The 16,192-nt window shown below is 55.2% G+C and overlaps 1 protein-coding gene across 1 annotated transcript in view; it reads right to left on the reverse strand.

Moving 5' to 3' along the window:
* The window catches only part of LOC130585851 (septin-9-like), a gene marked incomplete at its 3' end in the record, with an annotated part of 69,553 nt that overhangs the window by 50,670 nt on the left and 2,691 nt on the right, over nt 1-16,192 (reverse strand). Inside the window, exon 2 of the mRNA XM_057386512.1 lies at nt 3,296-3,955. Within this exon, the coding sequence (XP_057242495.1) occupies nt 3,296-3,955 (660 nt within the window). The remainder of the gene's footprint in view (nt 1-3,295; nt 3,956-16,192) is intronic.

Below are 16,192 nucleotides of genomic sequence, written 5' to 3' on the forward strand. Positions count from 1 at the left end.
GACTGCCTGTAACCTAGCCCGAGTCTGTCAGCTGGTTCTGAGGAAACATTTCCCTACAGCTTTAATCTCCTCGTGCAGAGAGAGCAGAGCAGCTCGGGGGAGTTGGAAACGGTGACTCACTGATCTCAGCCCAGGGCTCTGAGCATCACTGTGTTMACAGCTGGCCAAACCCTCTAAAACCCTGCAGCTCCACTCTCAGTGTCACCCTGGCAGGACAGGACAGAAGAAAAGTCACCCAAGCCTTGTGTGGCTTCACTTCTCCAGCCCTGGGTGTTTGTGGTGGGATGAACGATTGGAGCTCTGGGAGGTCAGTGGGTTACAGCTCCCACCACAACTGCCCAGCACACAGCAACAGCTCCCTGCTTTTCACAAGGACCCCAATGGATCTCAAAGTTTCCTTCTTTCTATTTTTAATTGTTTAAATTTTTAATTAAAAAATTTAATTGTTTAAATTTTAGCCCATCTCTAAGGGATTTCTGAAGAAAATTCTTTCCATAAGGGTTCAAACTGGAAACATTTGAATTGCTTCACTCTCCTGATGCTGCCCAGCTGGTTCTGCAGTAAAATAGGAGAGGGAACCCTGCTGATTTTTAAGAAGCACCTGGCACGCTGTGTGGCTGTCGCAAAGTGGMCATGGGACAAAGACTCCAGCAGAGCTGAAAGCTGAAAGGCTCAGAGAGTTTTGCACAGTCTCGAGTGGGACGCAGAGGAAACCATGTCCCTGTTTCAGGTGAATGTTCCATTATTCAGTGTATCTGCCTCGATTTACCCAAACAAGCTGCAGAGCATCCTTCCTTGCCAGGAAGACCCAGGGGGGTGGAGCAGGGGCTAAGGGCAAGGCAGCTGAGCCTGACAGCTGGGGAAGGCAGGCCCCAGCACAGGAGTGTGGATCCCCTGCATCCCCTGCTCAGCTGYTTGTGCTGGACAGCCACCAGAAGGGGATCCAGGGRTGTCCAGTGCCACAGGAGCACCTCKTGGRTGACCCAAAGCTGGAGCAGGACCTGCCCCACGCTGTCTGTGCTGCTGACATCAGAGAGGCAGTGCTTTCACTTGGGGGGTGGTGGGGCCAAAACTGCAGTGGGGTGGGGAGCGCTGGCAAGGTGTCTGCAGCCATCCTTGGGACATCCTGAGGGACCCTGGGCAGCCTCCCCAAATCTCTCTGTGTTCTTACAGCAGCAGCAAGCAGAGAGGCCACCCACGTGCCCATGGGGGGTGTTGGGGATCAGAGGAGGAACACCCCAAAATGGGATGAAATGTGTGAGAGCAGCCTCAAGCCATGGCAGTGGAGGAGGAGGAGATCAGGAAGGGGAACATGCAGTGCCCCTGAGCTGAACCTTGTGCTGACACACAGGGAAAAGGAGACAGAGCCCCCACAGCCCCACAGCTTTGTCTCCTGCCTTGTGGTGGCAGCAGGGTTGGAACCAGGCCATCTTTAGGGTTCCTTCCAAGCCAAACCATCCTGTGATGATTCTTGGAGACATTTGCACTGAAAGCCCCTTTTGTAGCAGGCCAAGGCASGCTCGTGCTGCCAGGCAGACTCCAGCCATTTGGGCTCAGGGGTGACACGGTCCCAGCAGCTGTCCCCGCTCTGCCCCCGCCCCGGGCAGCTGGAGCATTCAGCAGCTGACAGAGCCTCCTGCTCTTAAAGTGCCAGCCACCCATGGGGTTCAGAGCTGGGACACTCAGAGCAGCCCAGAGCCAGCAGGACSAGCCTGARCACCCACCCATGGGACAGGAGGGGCCTCCAGGGCACCACAGACACGGCAGCTGAGCTGAGAGGGGGTCACACAAACGCCATCCCAGGCTGGGGCTCAGAGCTCAGCTGGACATGGACCCAGCTCAGAAAGGCCACACCTACACCATGCACAGYGAGAGAAACCCCCTTGAGTCCTGCAGGTTGGATATCAGCTCCCTGCTGACCCCTGATTTTATTTTAGACTGTGCACACACCACAGCCCGGCCCCTCTGCAGGTCAGTGTGACCACARGGCACCCAGGAGAGGGGATGGAAGCCCTGCTCCGGCTCCAGGGTCCAGCATGGACCTCCCAGCCCCCCCCAGCCCATCCCACAGCCCCCAGGGAGGGCACAGGGTGGGGAGGGGAGGGGGTGCCCTCCCCCTGACCACTGCACCCTTCATGGCAGGGACCCCATGGGCGATGGAGAACGGAAAAGCAATTAACAGGTCTGAAAGGAGAAAGGAAAATCTCCAAAACATTACGGGGAATAAACGACAGCTGGCAAGGCAAGGAAGCTGGCTTTGACATGGGATTAACTGAAAACGAGACAGAGCTAACATAGTCCAGGTCTGCAGTTTGACCGTGGCTCTGGTCCATGAGGTTATTAGATCTTTGCTCCAAGGGCAAAAAACCCTGACTTCTGCTAATGAAGAGGCAATTCCTGCCCCACAGCCGTAAACAACAGCACCAAACAAGTCATCCCAACAACACCTCCCCAGCCTGTCCCTCAACCCAGAGCCTTTCCAGGGTCTGCACACAGGGCCCGAGCTGACAGGGCTGGCATACCCTGCAAGCACACAGCCCTCTGGCAGTTCCTTTTCTCTCTCCTCCTAGGACTGATGGCATTTCTGACGGAACCTGACAGCTCTTTCAGGCAGGATCAACCCACGGGTGACAGCTGTGCGTGCAAACACATCTGAGCACYGASCCCRGGGCAACCTCGGGAGTGGGAGAGCCCCAGGAGCGGCGCATGGAGCTGGGCATCTCTACCTGTGTGACACTGGTGTGACCCCTGTGTGACACCGGTATGACATCCGTGTGACACCTGTGTGACACCCGTGTGACATCTGTGTGACACCTGTGTGACACCGGTGTGACATCCGTGTGACACCTTTGTGACACCCTTGTGACATCCGTGTGACACCACTGTGACACTCGTGTGACATCCGTGTGACACCCGTGTGATATCCATGTGACAGCTGTGTGACCCCTGTCTGACACCTGCATGACACCTGTGTGACACCAGTGTGACAGCTGTGTGACACCTGCATGACACCAGTGTGACAACTGTGTGACAGCTGTGTGACACCCATGCAACTACTGCGTGACATCTGTGTGGATGTCACTTGTGTAACCCCTGTGTGACCCCTGAGTGCCCCCTGTGTGACCCCCCCATGTGATCACTGTGTGACCCTGGCATGCCCCCTGTGTGCCCCCTGAGTGCCCCCAGAGTGTCCCCTACATGGTCACTGTGTGACCCTGCTGTGTATCCCATGCCCCATGAGTGTCCCCCGTGTCCCCAGCCATCACTCCCCACCAGCCTGCCGCTCTGCTCTCACCTTGCTCTCTCCTGGCGGGGCTCTCCACGGGCACAGGCTGTGTTTTTGGCTCAGCCAGGACGGGCAGTGTGGRCAGGGCTGGCTCGGTGCTCTCAGCCCCCCGTGCGGCCGGGGCCGGACCCTCGGYGGCCTTGACCCCCTGGACATCGGGRCGCCGGGGCGCCGYGTCGGGCGGGGCGGTGGCAGCGGTCACCTCGGCCCTGCGCTGGGTCATCTCGGGGATCTTGGATGGTGGCCCCTCGGCGCGGCGCAGCCCCGGCTCCTGCGGCTTGCCCAGGGTGATCTCAGTCCTGCGGGCGCCGGGCTCGGGCGGTTTGTGCCCCGCATCCGCCCGCTTGAGCCCGAACCGCGACAGCCCCGAGCTGGAGTTCTCCACCTGCTTGGAGGAGATGTCGATGGAGATTTCCGTTCTCCTGGACACCGGCTCGGGCGCTTTGGGTCCRGGGAGCTCCACCCTCCTCAGAGGGGGTTTGGGGGATCTCTGCACCGTGGGCTCCGCGTGGCGCATGGACGGATCCGAATTCCTGGCGCCGAGTTCCTGAAACTTCTGCGTGGAGCTGGACACGGTGGACCTGAGGAGGGTGTTCGGGGCCCGTCTCTGTGGGGTGGAGGAATTTGAAGACTGATCTACCTCCTCGACCTCAAAGGATCTTTTCAGAGCTGAAAAACACGAAAAGCAGTCCAGGATTTAGTTACCATCCACCTGAGCATCTCCAGGGATGCTTACAGACACTGCACAAGRCTYGTWACTCYATTTCTGCTCCTTCATCCCTGCATYCATAACCCATTTAAGCAGCTGCAGGTTGAAGGCCAGGCCCTGCCTCTTCAGACAAGTTACAAACCCAGTAATGAAACGAGCCAGAGCCAGGAAATACAACCCCAGAGCGGAACCCACACTGCCCTACATCCCACACTCAGAGGGGAGCAGAGGGTCCATCATGGCATGGCACAGCAGGGCACTGGATTTGGGGGAAGCAGAGATCCAGCTTACAGCACCTCTCTTTTCCTCTCACATCTGAAGATGCACAGATAAACACAGAGCTTTCCTGTGAGCACTGCCAGCAAAATCCAGACTAGGAATACGATCTCAGGGTAGCATCAAATCTGTGTAAATGCAGCAAGAAAACCAAAGATGGYAGCCACAGAAGCTTWTATCCTTRAAAAMAAACCTAGAGAGCACAGGAACCAAAGACTGAAGTGTTTTGAGCTTGATCCTGGTACCAGGAAGGGCTCAACTCAGCCCTGCTCCACACAGGACCCAGCCAGGTGCAAACAAAAGGCTGAGCTCCACGGAAAGGGAACCACTGCTGGATCCCATCCAAAAGCCACGGGCTGCAAAAAAACACCCTCTGTGTCCTGCAGAGCCAGGGCAGGCACAGGGGCAGGGCAGGACAAACCACAACCCTGGAATCCCACAGGAGCCTCCACCAGGTGAGGCTGAGCTGGCATGGGGACAGCCCCAGTGTGGGGACAGCCTCAGCAGGGTGACAACCTTGGCGTGGGAACAGCCTGGCTGGGGTGACAGCCTTGGTGTGGGGACAGCCTGGCTGGGGTGACAGCCTGGGTGGGGTCACAGCCTGAGTGGGGTGACAGCCTCTGTGGGATGACAGCCTGGGTGGGATGACAACCTGGCTGGAGTGACAGCCTCAGCATGGGGACATCCTCGGTGTGGGGACAGCTTAGGCAGGGTGACAGCCTGGGTGGGGTGAGAGCCTCGGCAGGGTCCCAGCCTCAGTGTGGTGACACCCTCGGTGTGGTGACAGGCTTGGTGCGGGGACACCCTCAGTGTGGTGACAGCCCCACTGCTAATGGCCAGCACAAGCACCAGCACTGGGCCCACCCATCCCTGACATCCCCAGGACAGCATCAGTGACATTCAGCCCCTAAAACCTGAGTTTGAGATCCCACAGCTCCTCAGGATCTCAGGGACAGAGCGGAGAACAGCCTTGCCTTGTGCCAGGATGTCCTCACACCCCTGGGCTGGAGCTGGAGAGGAATCTCCCTGCAGGAAACATCTCCCTGCAGGAAACATCTCTGGTCCAGGGCTCTCTGACCCCCCAGGGCACAGCCTGGGGACATGGGGACACTCCATCCCTCGGACACGTCCGTTTGCAGGACAGGAGCCCCCTGTCACTGCTGGGTCCAGCTGGTGGCACAGGCACAGGGACATGGCAGCCACCCAGCTCTGCTCCATGGGCAGGGTGGCAGCACGAGTGACCAGCTCTGTCCTGGCAGCAGGGGCTGGACAGCCAGGGCCACAGCCCCAGGGCACACAGGGACAGCAAGGGAGGTGGGGAGCAAAGTGGGACCCTCAGAGCAGGGGCTCATGGACCCCCACACAACGGGGACACWCACAGGGGTTCAAATGTGAGGGTACAGACTTAGGGCTGCTTTCCCTTTTGGGGGGAATACCCCAAAACTGCTCAACATGAACCTCAGGCTGCAAAACCAGTCTGGATGGGCTCTGGAGGAGCTCACCATCCCCCCTGTAAAGCCAAGGAAGGGTCCCACCAGGGGCACCTCGTGACAAAATGGTCTGTGTTGCATCTCTGAGGCAGCAAAGAAAACCAAAGACACTTTTTCTCCAATTTATCTGCTCTGTTTTCTGATTTCCATGGAGCTCTCCCAGCCACATCCTCACCTGCTGGGAGGGGTGGGATGCTCCCTGCAACAGTCCCTGCCCTGCAGCCTGTGCTTGGCACAATTCATGCACTGCAGTTTTATGTCCAAGCCCCCAAGCATCCCCAGAATAATTAAAAAAAAAAAAAAAAAAAACAAAAAAAAAAAAACAAACAAAACAAAAAAAAAAAACCAACACATTTGAGAGTTGTTTCAAAGTATTGGAACTCTCAGGTCTCCAGCACGGAGCTGGAGCTCATTCTCCAGCAGACTTTTCTGCAGTTTTCCTTCTCCATCACACACTCAATCCAGAAACTAACGTTTTAACTATATTTTTTTTCCAAAAATCCCAAGTTTAAAACAATGCTCCAGCCAAGCCCAGTTTGCATTTTGCTGGAAACAAAGAGAGCGGAAGGGACAACCCAACGGGGAGCCCGTGCCTGGCCTTGAGCAGAGCTGGGTGGGCAAGAGCAGCAGAGGACACAGCCCCGGAGGGTCACAGCTCTGCCCACATCAGGATCCTGAAATCAGCCTGCTGCTCCTCCAGGCAGCTCAGTCCCCTCCTCTCCCCTTCACCAAACAGCCCCAAAGCCTCCTGAGGGATTCATCCTGAGGCACAGGGTAAACGCTCTCAAGGAACCTGACAGCAAAGGAAATGCTGACGAGGATCTTTCCTCGGTGAACATTGCCCTGGAGATCTCCCAGTACCTCCCTGGAGTGGTTTGGGGATTTTTTTCAGACCTGCCAAGGAGCTTTGGGTACAAACAGCCCTGCTGACCTCGCAGGGTCCCTCTCATGAGCCACATCCAGCAACTCCGAGCCCTGCTGCTGCTTCCTGAAAAAGTGACACAACAGCAGCTGACCCACATGGCTCTTCTCTTGACTTTAAACGCCCCAAAGTGCTCCAAGGCCAGGGCAAACCTGCCCAATGCCATCCATGTGGAACACAGCCAGCTCCTGTCCTTATCCAAGGGTTGGACTGAATTACAACACCCTAAAATGGCTTTTTTCCTGGTCCTTCTGGGTCCTGATGCAGAAGGGAGAAAAATGGCAAAGCCAGGGCACAAAGGGGCTCAAAAAGCCTCAGGCAGAGGTGCAGAACCATGATTACAGCCTCATGACATCCAAGTCCCCCAGATAACACCTCCCTTGTGCTGTGGTGCCAACGAGCAGGAAGGAGGCACTGAGGGGATGGGCAAGGAACCTCCAACCCAAAGGAGGGGCAGAAATGGCTCAAGCACAGTTTCTGACAGTGAAATCATGAGGGCCCAGCTCCCAGGGGCATTCCCTGCCCAGCAGGATCACTGACTCCCCTGGGGACAGCCCAGGAGCTTTGTCACGCACGGCTCTGCAGGGTGGGGTGYTCATCTCACAGGGATTTTGGTAGCCAGTTTGTCCTCTCAGCACGTTTGACCACTGCCCCAAATTCTGCGTGGTCTGGAGAAGGTCACACATCCCAGGAATGAGAAAAGAGAAGGGCTGTGACCACGAGGGTTTTCATTTCCACCTCTGAGACAGAGCCCCCCTGGCATGAACACGATCCTCAGGAWTGTCACCTTCAGCAGTGGTGGCCCTCGCAGGGACCGAGCGTGGCTGGAGTTCCCTGCTCTGCATTGCCTCTCTCCTCCTCCCATGGGAACAGAGAAGCACCTCAGGAAGCACAACAACTCTCAAAAAAAGAGAAAATCTTATAAATAGTGTGTCCTGCCCAGAGKCAGGAAAGGAAAGTAAACAGCCTCTGCTCCCGATGACCCTCCTCCCGGCTTCCTGCAGGGAAGTGTCMGTATTCCCTGCAAAAACAGGAGCTGAAGGCAGGGCTGCAGGGCCCCACAGCCCCTCCCAGGGCTCCACAGGGACAGTCATGGCTCATTCTCTGTGTCCCCACGGGCTCCAGGTCCCTGTCACCCCCAACAGCCCCCAACAAGGTGTCCCTGTGCAGGGGAGTGTTAACAGCCTGCATGGGAGAAAAGCACCAAGTCCTTAGCTACCTTTGAGAAATAGAGATTGGAATGTAGAATTGATAACACAACTTACAATTATAAACATTACTAATACTGTAGCTTTTGCAAAATCACCAATCATACACTGATTAGTAATTAAACAGCTGTCTCTTGACCAATGTATGTTTGACACAAATGTATGCACTAGTGACTAAAGTAGATAAAAGAAACCTATCTCAAAATAAAGGGGTTACTTTTTGTGTGTGTGTGTATGTGTGTCTTTGTGTCTGTTATTTTTTGTCTGCTGTTGAGCCAACAGCGACATCCCTGCCCTGGGCTTGCCCTGCTGCAGGGCTGTCCCCCTCTATCACACTTCCAGGGGGTTTTGGGTGAAAGCAGGGCTTCCCCAGCCCACCCCATTGAGTGAAGGATGTTGGAGGCAGCTGGAGGTGTTGAGCGCCAGCCTTCCTTCTGTTCCTGTGGAGGTGCCCGAGGAGCTGAGCACAGCCCACACCACCTTTGGATGTCCTTTWAGCCAATTCCAGAGCCATTCAGACACCTCTGGCTCAATCCACCACTGCTGAAGGCAGCAGCTCCCTTCCTGCAGCAGGGAAAGCCCCAAATCCCCTAAAATGAGATTTCTAAAAACWTCCTGTCAGATGCAACCTCTGCAAAAGCCCACCACCATCATGTCTGGGCTGGAAACTGGTCCCCTTTGGGGACCTTTGCAAACCTCAAGGTTGTGGAGTTTTGTTCAGCATCATCACYCAGCTCTGCAGGGCTGGCTTCAAAAATCTCTCTGCAGATCCTGTTGGGTGACAGAGGCATGGGCCCTCCCAGGTGGCTCTGTTGGCTATGCACAAGGACACGAGCTCCTGAAAACCCAGACGTGGTCTATGCCAGAAAGTTTGTGCCTTCATCCCTGGTTGAAGAGGTAGGCACAGTTAAAAAGGAGAAAACATTGATTTCTCTGTTTGGTGCAGCAGTGCTGGGGTTGGCTGCGCAGAGAGGTCACCGTGTCCTCCCTGTCACCCCCAGCCAGGCACCAGCAGGTCACACACCATCAGTGCAAGCTGCTCTTGAGGGATCCTGCCAGCTGGGAACAGAGGGCAGAGGTCTGGTTCAAACCCCAGCAGCTCATGACACAGCCAAGAGTCTCAGAGATGTCACAAGCGAGTGGCACCACTGGGGACAGCCACAGCCACAGCCCTCACTGAGGGAGGGTCCCTCCTGCGAGTCCCAGGCACGCTGAGGGTGCCCAGGTGCCATGGAAGGGTCTGGCTCCCACACAAGGCATCCCCATCTCCCAGGGGCAGCACTGGAGCATCCTGGCCCCACGGCTGAGACGCTCTGCAGCCAGTCAGGGCACCTGGGGGGTCAGCTGGGGAACATCTGCAACATCTGCCCCTTCCTTCTGCCCTGTTTAAACAGAATAAACCACAAACAGGCCAAGGGAGGCTCTGTACAGGGCAACATCTCTGCACAGAGCTCCAGAGGAGACCAAAATAAACAGCGAGGGACGCTGGCTCCTCTGGGAGCTGCTTCCCAGCCGGAGCCTCCAGCTCGGCCACAGCCGCAGCGCCCAACTGCTTCCCATTAACCATCCCGCGCCCCTCGCCCCATCTTGCTAACCCAGGGGTTACATTTGCTTGCTTGCTTAAGCACAGAGAGCTTTCCTTGGGTTTTTGGACACATCAGAGCCTTATGGGGCCGGGGCAGCCGGAGCCCCGTTATTTCCCACCGCACAATGGCACCATTTGAGAGCGCGGGCTCKCTCTAAACTGCTACCAGATGGTCACCTCCTGTTCCCGGCAGGAAAGGGGGGAGGCTGCAGCTCTCATCTTTCAAGGAACCCTTGGAAACCCAACACAGCATGAACTGCTCGGGGCCCTTAAAGCTTCCCAGAGCCCCGTCACAGGCAGCGGGGTGCTGGCGGTGCTTTTCTGGCCAGGCTGAGAGCAGGGAGTGTTTGCCCACACCACGGTGGGGCCACCTGGGTCTGGCTTATCCAAACCTGCCCTCTGTGATGGCCCTGAAGAGCTSCCACCACCCTGAACAGAGATGGGTGCACTGCAGTGAACTGAAGGCTTGGTTATAGGAGTGACTAGGGTCTGCATGTACCTATAGGGTCTAGGGTGTTAATCCTAAAGGTCCCACATCAGAAAGGGCAGAGAGCTGCACCCCTGCTGCAGACCCACAGCAGGGAATCTCTCCCCCATCCTCAACAAAAAGGTGCTCCCAACTCCCCTGAGCCCCTCAGTGGGGTCAAAAACATGCATCTGAGGTAGAAAAGCCCTGGCAGTGCAGGCAGCGAGCGATGCTGCATGTGCTGGTAGGATTTTGTGAGTACACACAGCTTCAGAACAGCCCAAGAAACTCAGCAAAATTTAAAAKCACATTTCCCAAAAGCTTCTGGTCATCTAATATAGGGAAGAAGAGGAGTAATGGTTGCTGGGTCCCTTCCTTGTGCTCGCACCCTTTACCAAAAAAACAACCTTGCTGCACTAAACATACATAGCCACGTATAGAAATATATATATAGTGACAGTCTGCTGTTTGCAGCCTGACTGTCACGCTATCCTGGGTAAGTTATGAACGGTTCATGCACAAATAAATCCTTTCTYTGACTTCACAGACAGCCTTCAGAAGAAGTTGCAGTAGATTGCAGGGTCTGACACAAATTATATGTGTACAAGACAAGGCTGGTAATGTGCTGTCACTGTGCAGGGCCTTCCTGAACAGTGTAAACAGCACCAAGAGTTGAGTTCTGGTGGAAATTTGGGGATAAATGCAAGCTCAGGGCTCTGACATCAATCAGAGCTTTTCAAGTAGCAYTTCTCTCACTCACAGCAAGTTATAAAACAGCCTGGGGCTGATGCAGCAAACCTCTCGTTTCCCAGAAATGAACATGCACAAGCAAAGTCAGGACTAAGAATAGAAAAAATAAATAAAATCCACTCAGATTAATACAAAATCCCAGCTTTCCAGTCCCTATRATGCAGTTCTCAAAAGATTTTAGCTGGATTCTCTATTACACTTGGGTTTATATAACCATTAACTCTCAGCAAAATGTTTCCAGATCAGACCAGTATATTTTACATCCCTTATATTCATTTCATACTTGTACAGAAAATTACAYAAAACACAGGGTATCCAGCCCAGCAGATTGCATTACTGGCTCTGCCACGGGCTCACTCCAGCTTCTGTCTCCGGTCTGTGCTCCAGTTTCCTTTCAAGAGGRGAGGAGGAAGGAGAGAAATAAATCTTCTCTGTGCCTCCCATGGGACTGTAGATTTGGTTTGGTTCACTAATATTTCTAAACTGCCTTGAAACAATTACCCAGAGACAAAAGTCAGATGCAGATGGTCTGGCAGAGCCCAGCCTGCCCCGTGCTGGTGCCACAGATGCCACCCCCACCAGTCATGACTGCCAAAKCCCACAGAGGGGACATGGACAGTGACTCAGATGTGTGACCAGGCTCAGGGACAGTGACTCAGGTGGGTCACCAGCCTGGGTGGCACRGCCTGGGTGATTAAATCAGATAAGTCTCCATTTGAGAAGATGCTTTGATGGGCGGTGTTGCAACACGCTGATTAAAAAGAGACAGAAAAGGGGTAAATCGGTAAAAAGGGGTTAAAGGAAGGACCCAGGATGGGTTCATCCCTGCAGGGCTGCCTGTCCCTCCTGCCTGCASTGCTGCTGATTGCTGCTGTCCCTGTAGCCAGCTCTGATGGCTCTCTTGGAGGGGACACCCAGCACTGCAGTGTGAGTGGCTGTCCAAGCGTCCTGAAGGTTGGCAGAGAGCAGAGCCCCCCTCCTTCCTCCTTCCTGGGAAACTAAACGTGCTTTATAAATTAAAATAAAATCCATCCTTTTCACATTTCCCTGCATTTTTACTTCCAATGGCCTCGATGAAAGAAAGGCTGAAGTCCCAACCCCAGTCCTCACCATGGTGCTTTGTCTCCCATACCAGCCCAGCAGTGCTGCTGGTCCCACCACTGACCCCTGCCACCATCCCCAGGGCTGGGGGAGCCCAGAGAGCACCCACCTCACCAGGAATACAGGGATGTGCAGTTCTGTGCTGCCTGGGCCCCAAACTGCCTCCTCTACTGCCAGGAGGATGGTAGCACAGACTGATGTCACTGTGACCCCAGGAGGGTCCCCAACACTGACAGYGCCTGCACCCGCAATCCCACCCCAAACAGCCCTGAGCTGGGTGCCAGCAGCACTGGGAGGGTGCAGGGGCACACGCCACCCGTGCCATCCCCAATTTTGGCACACAAACCAGCCCAGAGCCTGCTTGGATGGACACTGCCCGTGGGCCACCCCTCTGGAGGTGTCCCCAGGAGACCCGAGGGCTGAGCTCCATCCAGCAGCCTGACAGAAGCAATCAGGGTAAAAGCCTGAGTCACAGCCATCAGGAGATGAGAGCTGTTCAGARTAAGTGGGAGGCAGCAACAAACCCCTTCTTGCCCAAGGGACACTCCTGACCTGCACTATTTGTGTCAGGGGATGAAGTTTGGAGGGGTCTCCCCTTGATGGCACCAGCACAGCAGCTGGGTACAAACTGCTGGTGCCACCAGAGGGGTGCCAGGACCAAACAACACCCTACAGGTGTGACATGAGAGGTGGCCAGGGCACAACCCTGGCCCACAAAGTCCCCTGATGGACTGACCCCACTCCAAACAGCTCCAGCCCCACCAGGAACTGAGCTCAGACCATTGATTCATTTCACAGGCTTCCATCCAGTTTAACCAGGATTTAGGGTCACTCAGCTTGTTGCATCCATATCCCATCTCTGAGGAACAAAGAGGCACCAGAGCTCAGTRCAGCAGGAGAGGGCAGAGGGGCTGGGAGAGGGAGAGACCCTGCATGATGGTCTTGCAGATGCTGCCTTAAATGTCAGAAATATGAATATCTGGAGTGATTATGGACTCTGAAGTCTCCATTGTTGTCTTTGGATTTATGGCACATCCCARTCCTGGTTTGCAGCTGCTGTCTCAGTCCTGGCTCCTGGCAAAAAGGGGTGAGCAGCTCCCTGCAGGGAAGGGGAGCAAAGCAGAAATCAAACCAGCACCCAGAGAGGCCATGGGGCACCCAGAGGTGCCAGRTTAATGCCTGGCAGTAATTKAGCCCCAGGTTTGCTGGCATGTATYRGCYWAGAGACAGAGCCATGGTCACTCAGACCTTTCAGACATGAGCAGGGTGTCCTGGAGGAGTTTCTTACTCACTCCACTGCCCAGATCCACCAAGAGGCAATGACCAAAGGGTGAAGCATTTTAGGTGGGTCCCTTACCAATGGAAAGGTGCTACCAGGATCCCAGAGATGGGGAGAACTCCAGAGGCAGCACTGTGTACGTGCTCCAGGCCCTGACTCAGCCCCAGCACACGCTTGCAAAACCAGAGCAGCTGCACTGATTCCGGTGTAAAAACCCATCCCCTCCCTGTCYCTTCMYACCCAGGCTCCTCTGAAAGGTCCCTTTATGCTCTGATTTGCCCAGGGCTGGTCCCACGGGGACRGAGGAGCTCGCTCACCTGTGCCAGCCAGCCCTGGAAGCCCTCCRTGCTGACACTGAGCCAGGGACACTCTGCTCTGTGCCGCAGTGCCTGTCCGGCCCCAAGGACACTCAGCCCAGCCCTCCTCATATGAAACAGCTCCAAACAACGTTTGGATGATCCTACATCCTAACCAGGGCCACGAGTGATCCTCAGAGCTCAGCTCATGTGCACAGGGAGATCCTCATCCTGTTCTTCCCTTTCCCACTCCCTCATAACCTTTTTATTCCCAAGGAATTAGGTATACACAGGGAAAAGCCCAAACCACAACAGCAGGCCTGCACTGGAGGAATCCATTCTTTTTTTCTTGTCTTGAAGGCCAGTTCTGCTGGGGAAGATACAATTTCTGCTGGGGAAAACCTCYCTTYCCATAGGCACCTTCCCCTGTCTCCTTCCTCTCCCACCACGTGATGATTTGGCAGCAGACTCACATCCAACCCATCCTTTTGTCTCAGATTGAGAAACGCAGACGTGGAACGAGAGAGAAAACTCTCTGAAGTGGCTGTAAAGCTCAACTTTGAGGGTATCAGAGGTGACTTTTCTGCCTTGGAGCACCAGCTACATGAATGAGCAGCTCTGCCCTGCCCACACTGAGCTGGCGACAAAGAGCTCCAGCAGAGACCATTACAGAGCGACTTTTTGTGGACAGACCAGGAAATCCAACAATTGAGGAGCTGTGCTTCACTCCCAGGGCTGGGATGATCCAAGATGTAAATCGGAAAGGTCTTTTTGCGTTTCCTTTTCCAGGCATTGAGCGCTGGCACACGAGGGACCGTTAGTCACACACAGCTCCCAGCCCGCTGCTCTCATCCTGCAAAGCCCTGGGCCGGGTTTGTGGGACAGAGCGTGGATTCTGGAGTGAGACTGTCCACAAACAGCAGGCCCATCCCATCTGCAGGGCTTTGCTCTCTTGAATCCAAGGCACATCAGACACTGTGCCCGTCCCTCTGGCGCGTTCCTGCTAATATTAGCCCAGGGCTCAGTCCCAGCATCCGCAGCACGCAGCAGCAGCTGCTCCCCGGGGCAGCAGGAACGCTGGCCCTGCACAGCCCGGGGATGCACCATGGCCACGTGTCCCACAGACATCCCGGGCATTCACTCAGGGAAATTTTAAGGATGAGTCTGTGAGTTCTGTGCACTTGGAATATAATGCAGTGCCCTCCTGAAACGAGCTGGGTGATGGGTTTTTGGTGATCCTTAAAACCAGGACATAAATTAGCACGAGTTTGTACCTCACTGAGACAAAGTCTGCTGCTGAAATACTAAAAAATACTCTGCACTGTGTAGTGACATAAGTGTCCGAAAAGTGTGCAATAGCAAAGAAGAGCAAATTAATAAAATAGCCAGAGAAGCCTTCTGAGCAGCAGTGTCATGTCCTGGCAGGGCTGGAGGCTCCCCACCCAGCTCCACAGCCCTGCCAAGGCTCACCCACCAGCCAGCACACTCTCCAAGGCAGCTGGACTCTGAGCAATGGGGAAATCGGGGATTGGGAACCATCAACAAATGCTGTCTCATGGTTTCTGCYAGAGCCAAGCTGCCAGGCTGTGCCCCCACCAGGCTGCACCTCCAGACACCACCCTGCCCCCCYGGGCACCCTCCTGCCTCTCCACATGCTTACAGCCCTGCTCAGCATATCCACCAGGCACAGTTTACACACCCACTGTGACAATTTGTGTTTCAACATTACAGAGAAAGGATCTGGTGTTGACTGACAGCGCTGGCAAAGGMAAGGAGTGCTTGGCATCAGTGCTGCCAACTCACCACAAGCAGCTGCCAGCAGAGACACGCCTCAGTACCCCGGGGACCCTGCTCAGCAGAGCCACAGCCCACCGGGGTGAGGGATGGAGCAGATCCCTCCTGTCTCACCAGCAGGCAGCGGCTCCTGAGTGCCCAGGGCTTTAGAGCTCTAGCAGGAAGGTCAGTGGCAGCGTGGAATTGTCTTTGTGCAGTGTCACAACCAACCAAAGCTGTGAGCAAGAGCATCCACCCTGCCTGCAGCAGAGAACCGTGGGCACCAACACTCCCACATCATCAGCCTGGGCTGGATCAGGGAGGTTTGGGGTGCACAGGCTGTTAACACACCGCACAGGCATCTCACCAGGCCCATTTAGCATCGCGTTTTCCCTTCCCTGCAGCTCGGGCACTGTGCCTGAGGCCCCGGGGAGCTGAGGGACGAGCTGCCCCCTCTGAGGCAGAGGTGAGCTTGGGAAGCGTTGCTGCAACCCCGGCTGAACCAGCCACGCTCCTGAAAACCTGCCAGAATCTATAAACCCAGGGGCAGAACTATTATGCTCTGTAAATCCTGGCAAACCACAGACCTAATGATGCTCTGCCCCATTAGAGATGAGGAAGCCTTTGTCAGTCAAACAAGGGGGATTAGAATCACAGAATGGTTTCAGTTGGAAGGGATGTTGCAAATCATCTGTTTCCAAMCYCCCTGCCRTGGGCAGGGACAACTTYCACTAAACAAGGTTGCTCATAGTCCCACCYAACCTTGAACAATTTCARGGATGGGGCAYCCACAGTTTCTGTGGGGCAGAAGCTGCTGGAGTTTTCTTGTACCCTGCTTGTCAGTGCAAGAGCACCCCCATCACAGCATCGGGCACAGCAAGAGCACACCCTGTGCTGCTGTTTCCTTCTCACCTGCTGCTTTGATTTGGAAAGTCAACTGGAATCGAGTACCTGGTACTGTTTCCCTCTCCAAAGGGCCCTCACGTCCTCCTCGGGCTCACCGAGGCTGCAGCTGTGACAGCTGGGACAAGAAAACAGGCAGGGATGCTGA

This window comes from Malurus melanocephalus, unplaced genomic scaffold, assembly GCF_030028575.1.
Source record: "Malurus melanocephalus ecotype Western Australia unplaced genomic scaffold, MMel_1.1 scaffold_979, whole genome shotgun sequence".
In the NCBI taxonomy this organism is placed as follows: domain Eukaryota; kingdom Metazoa; phylum Chordata; class Aves; order Passeriformes; family Maluridae; genus Malurus; species Malurus melanocephalus.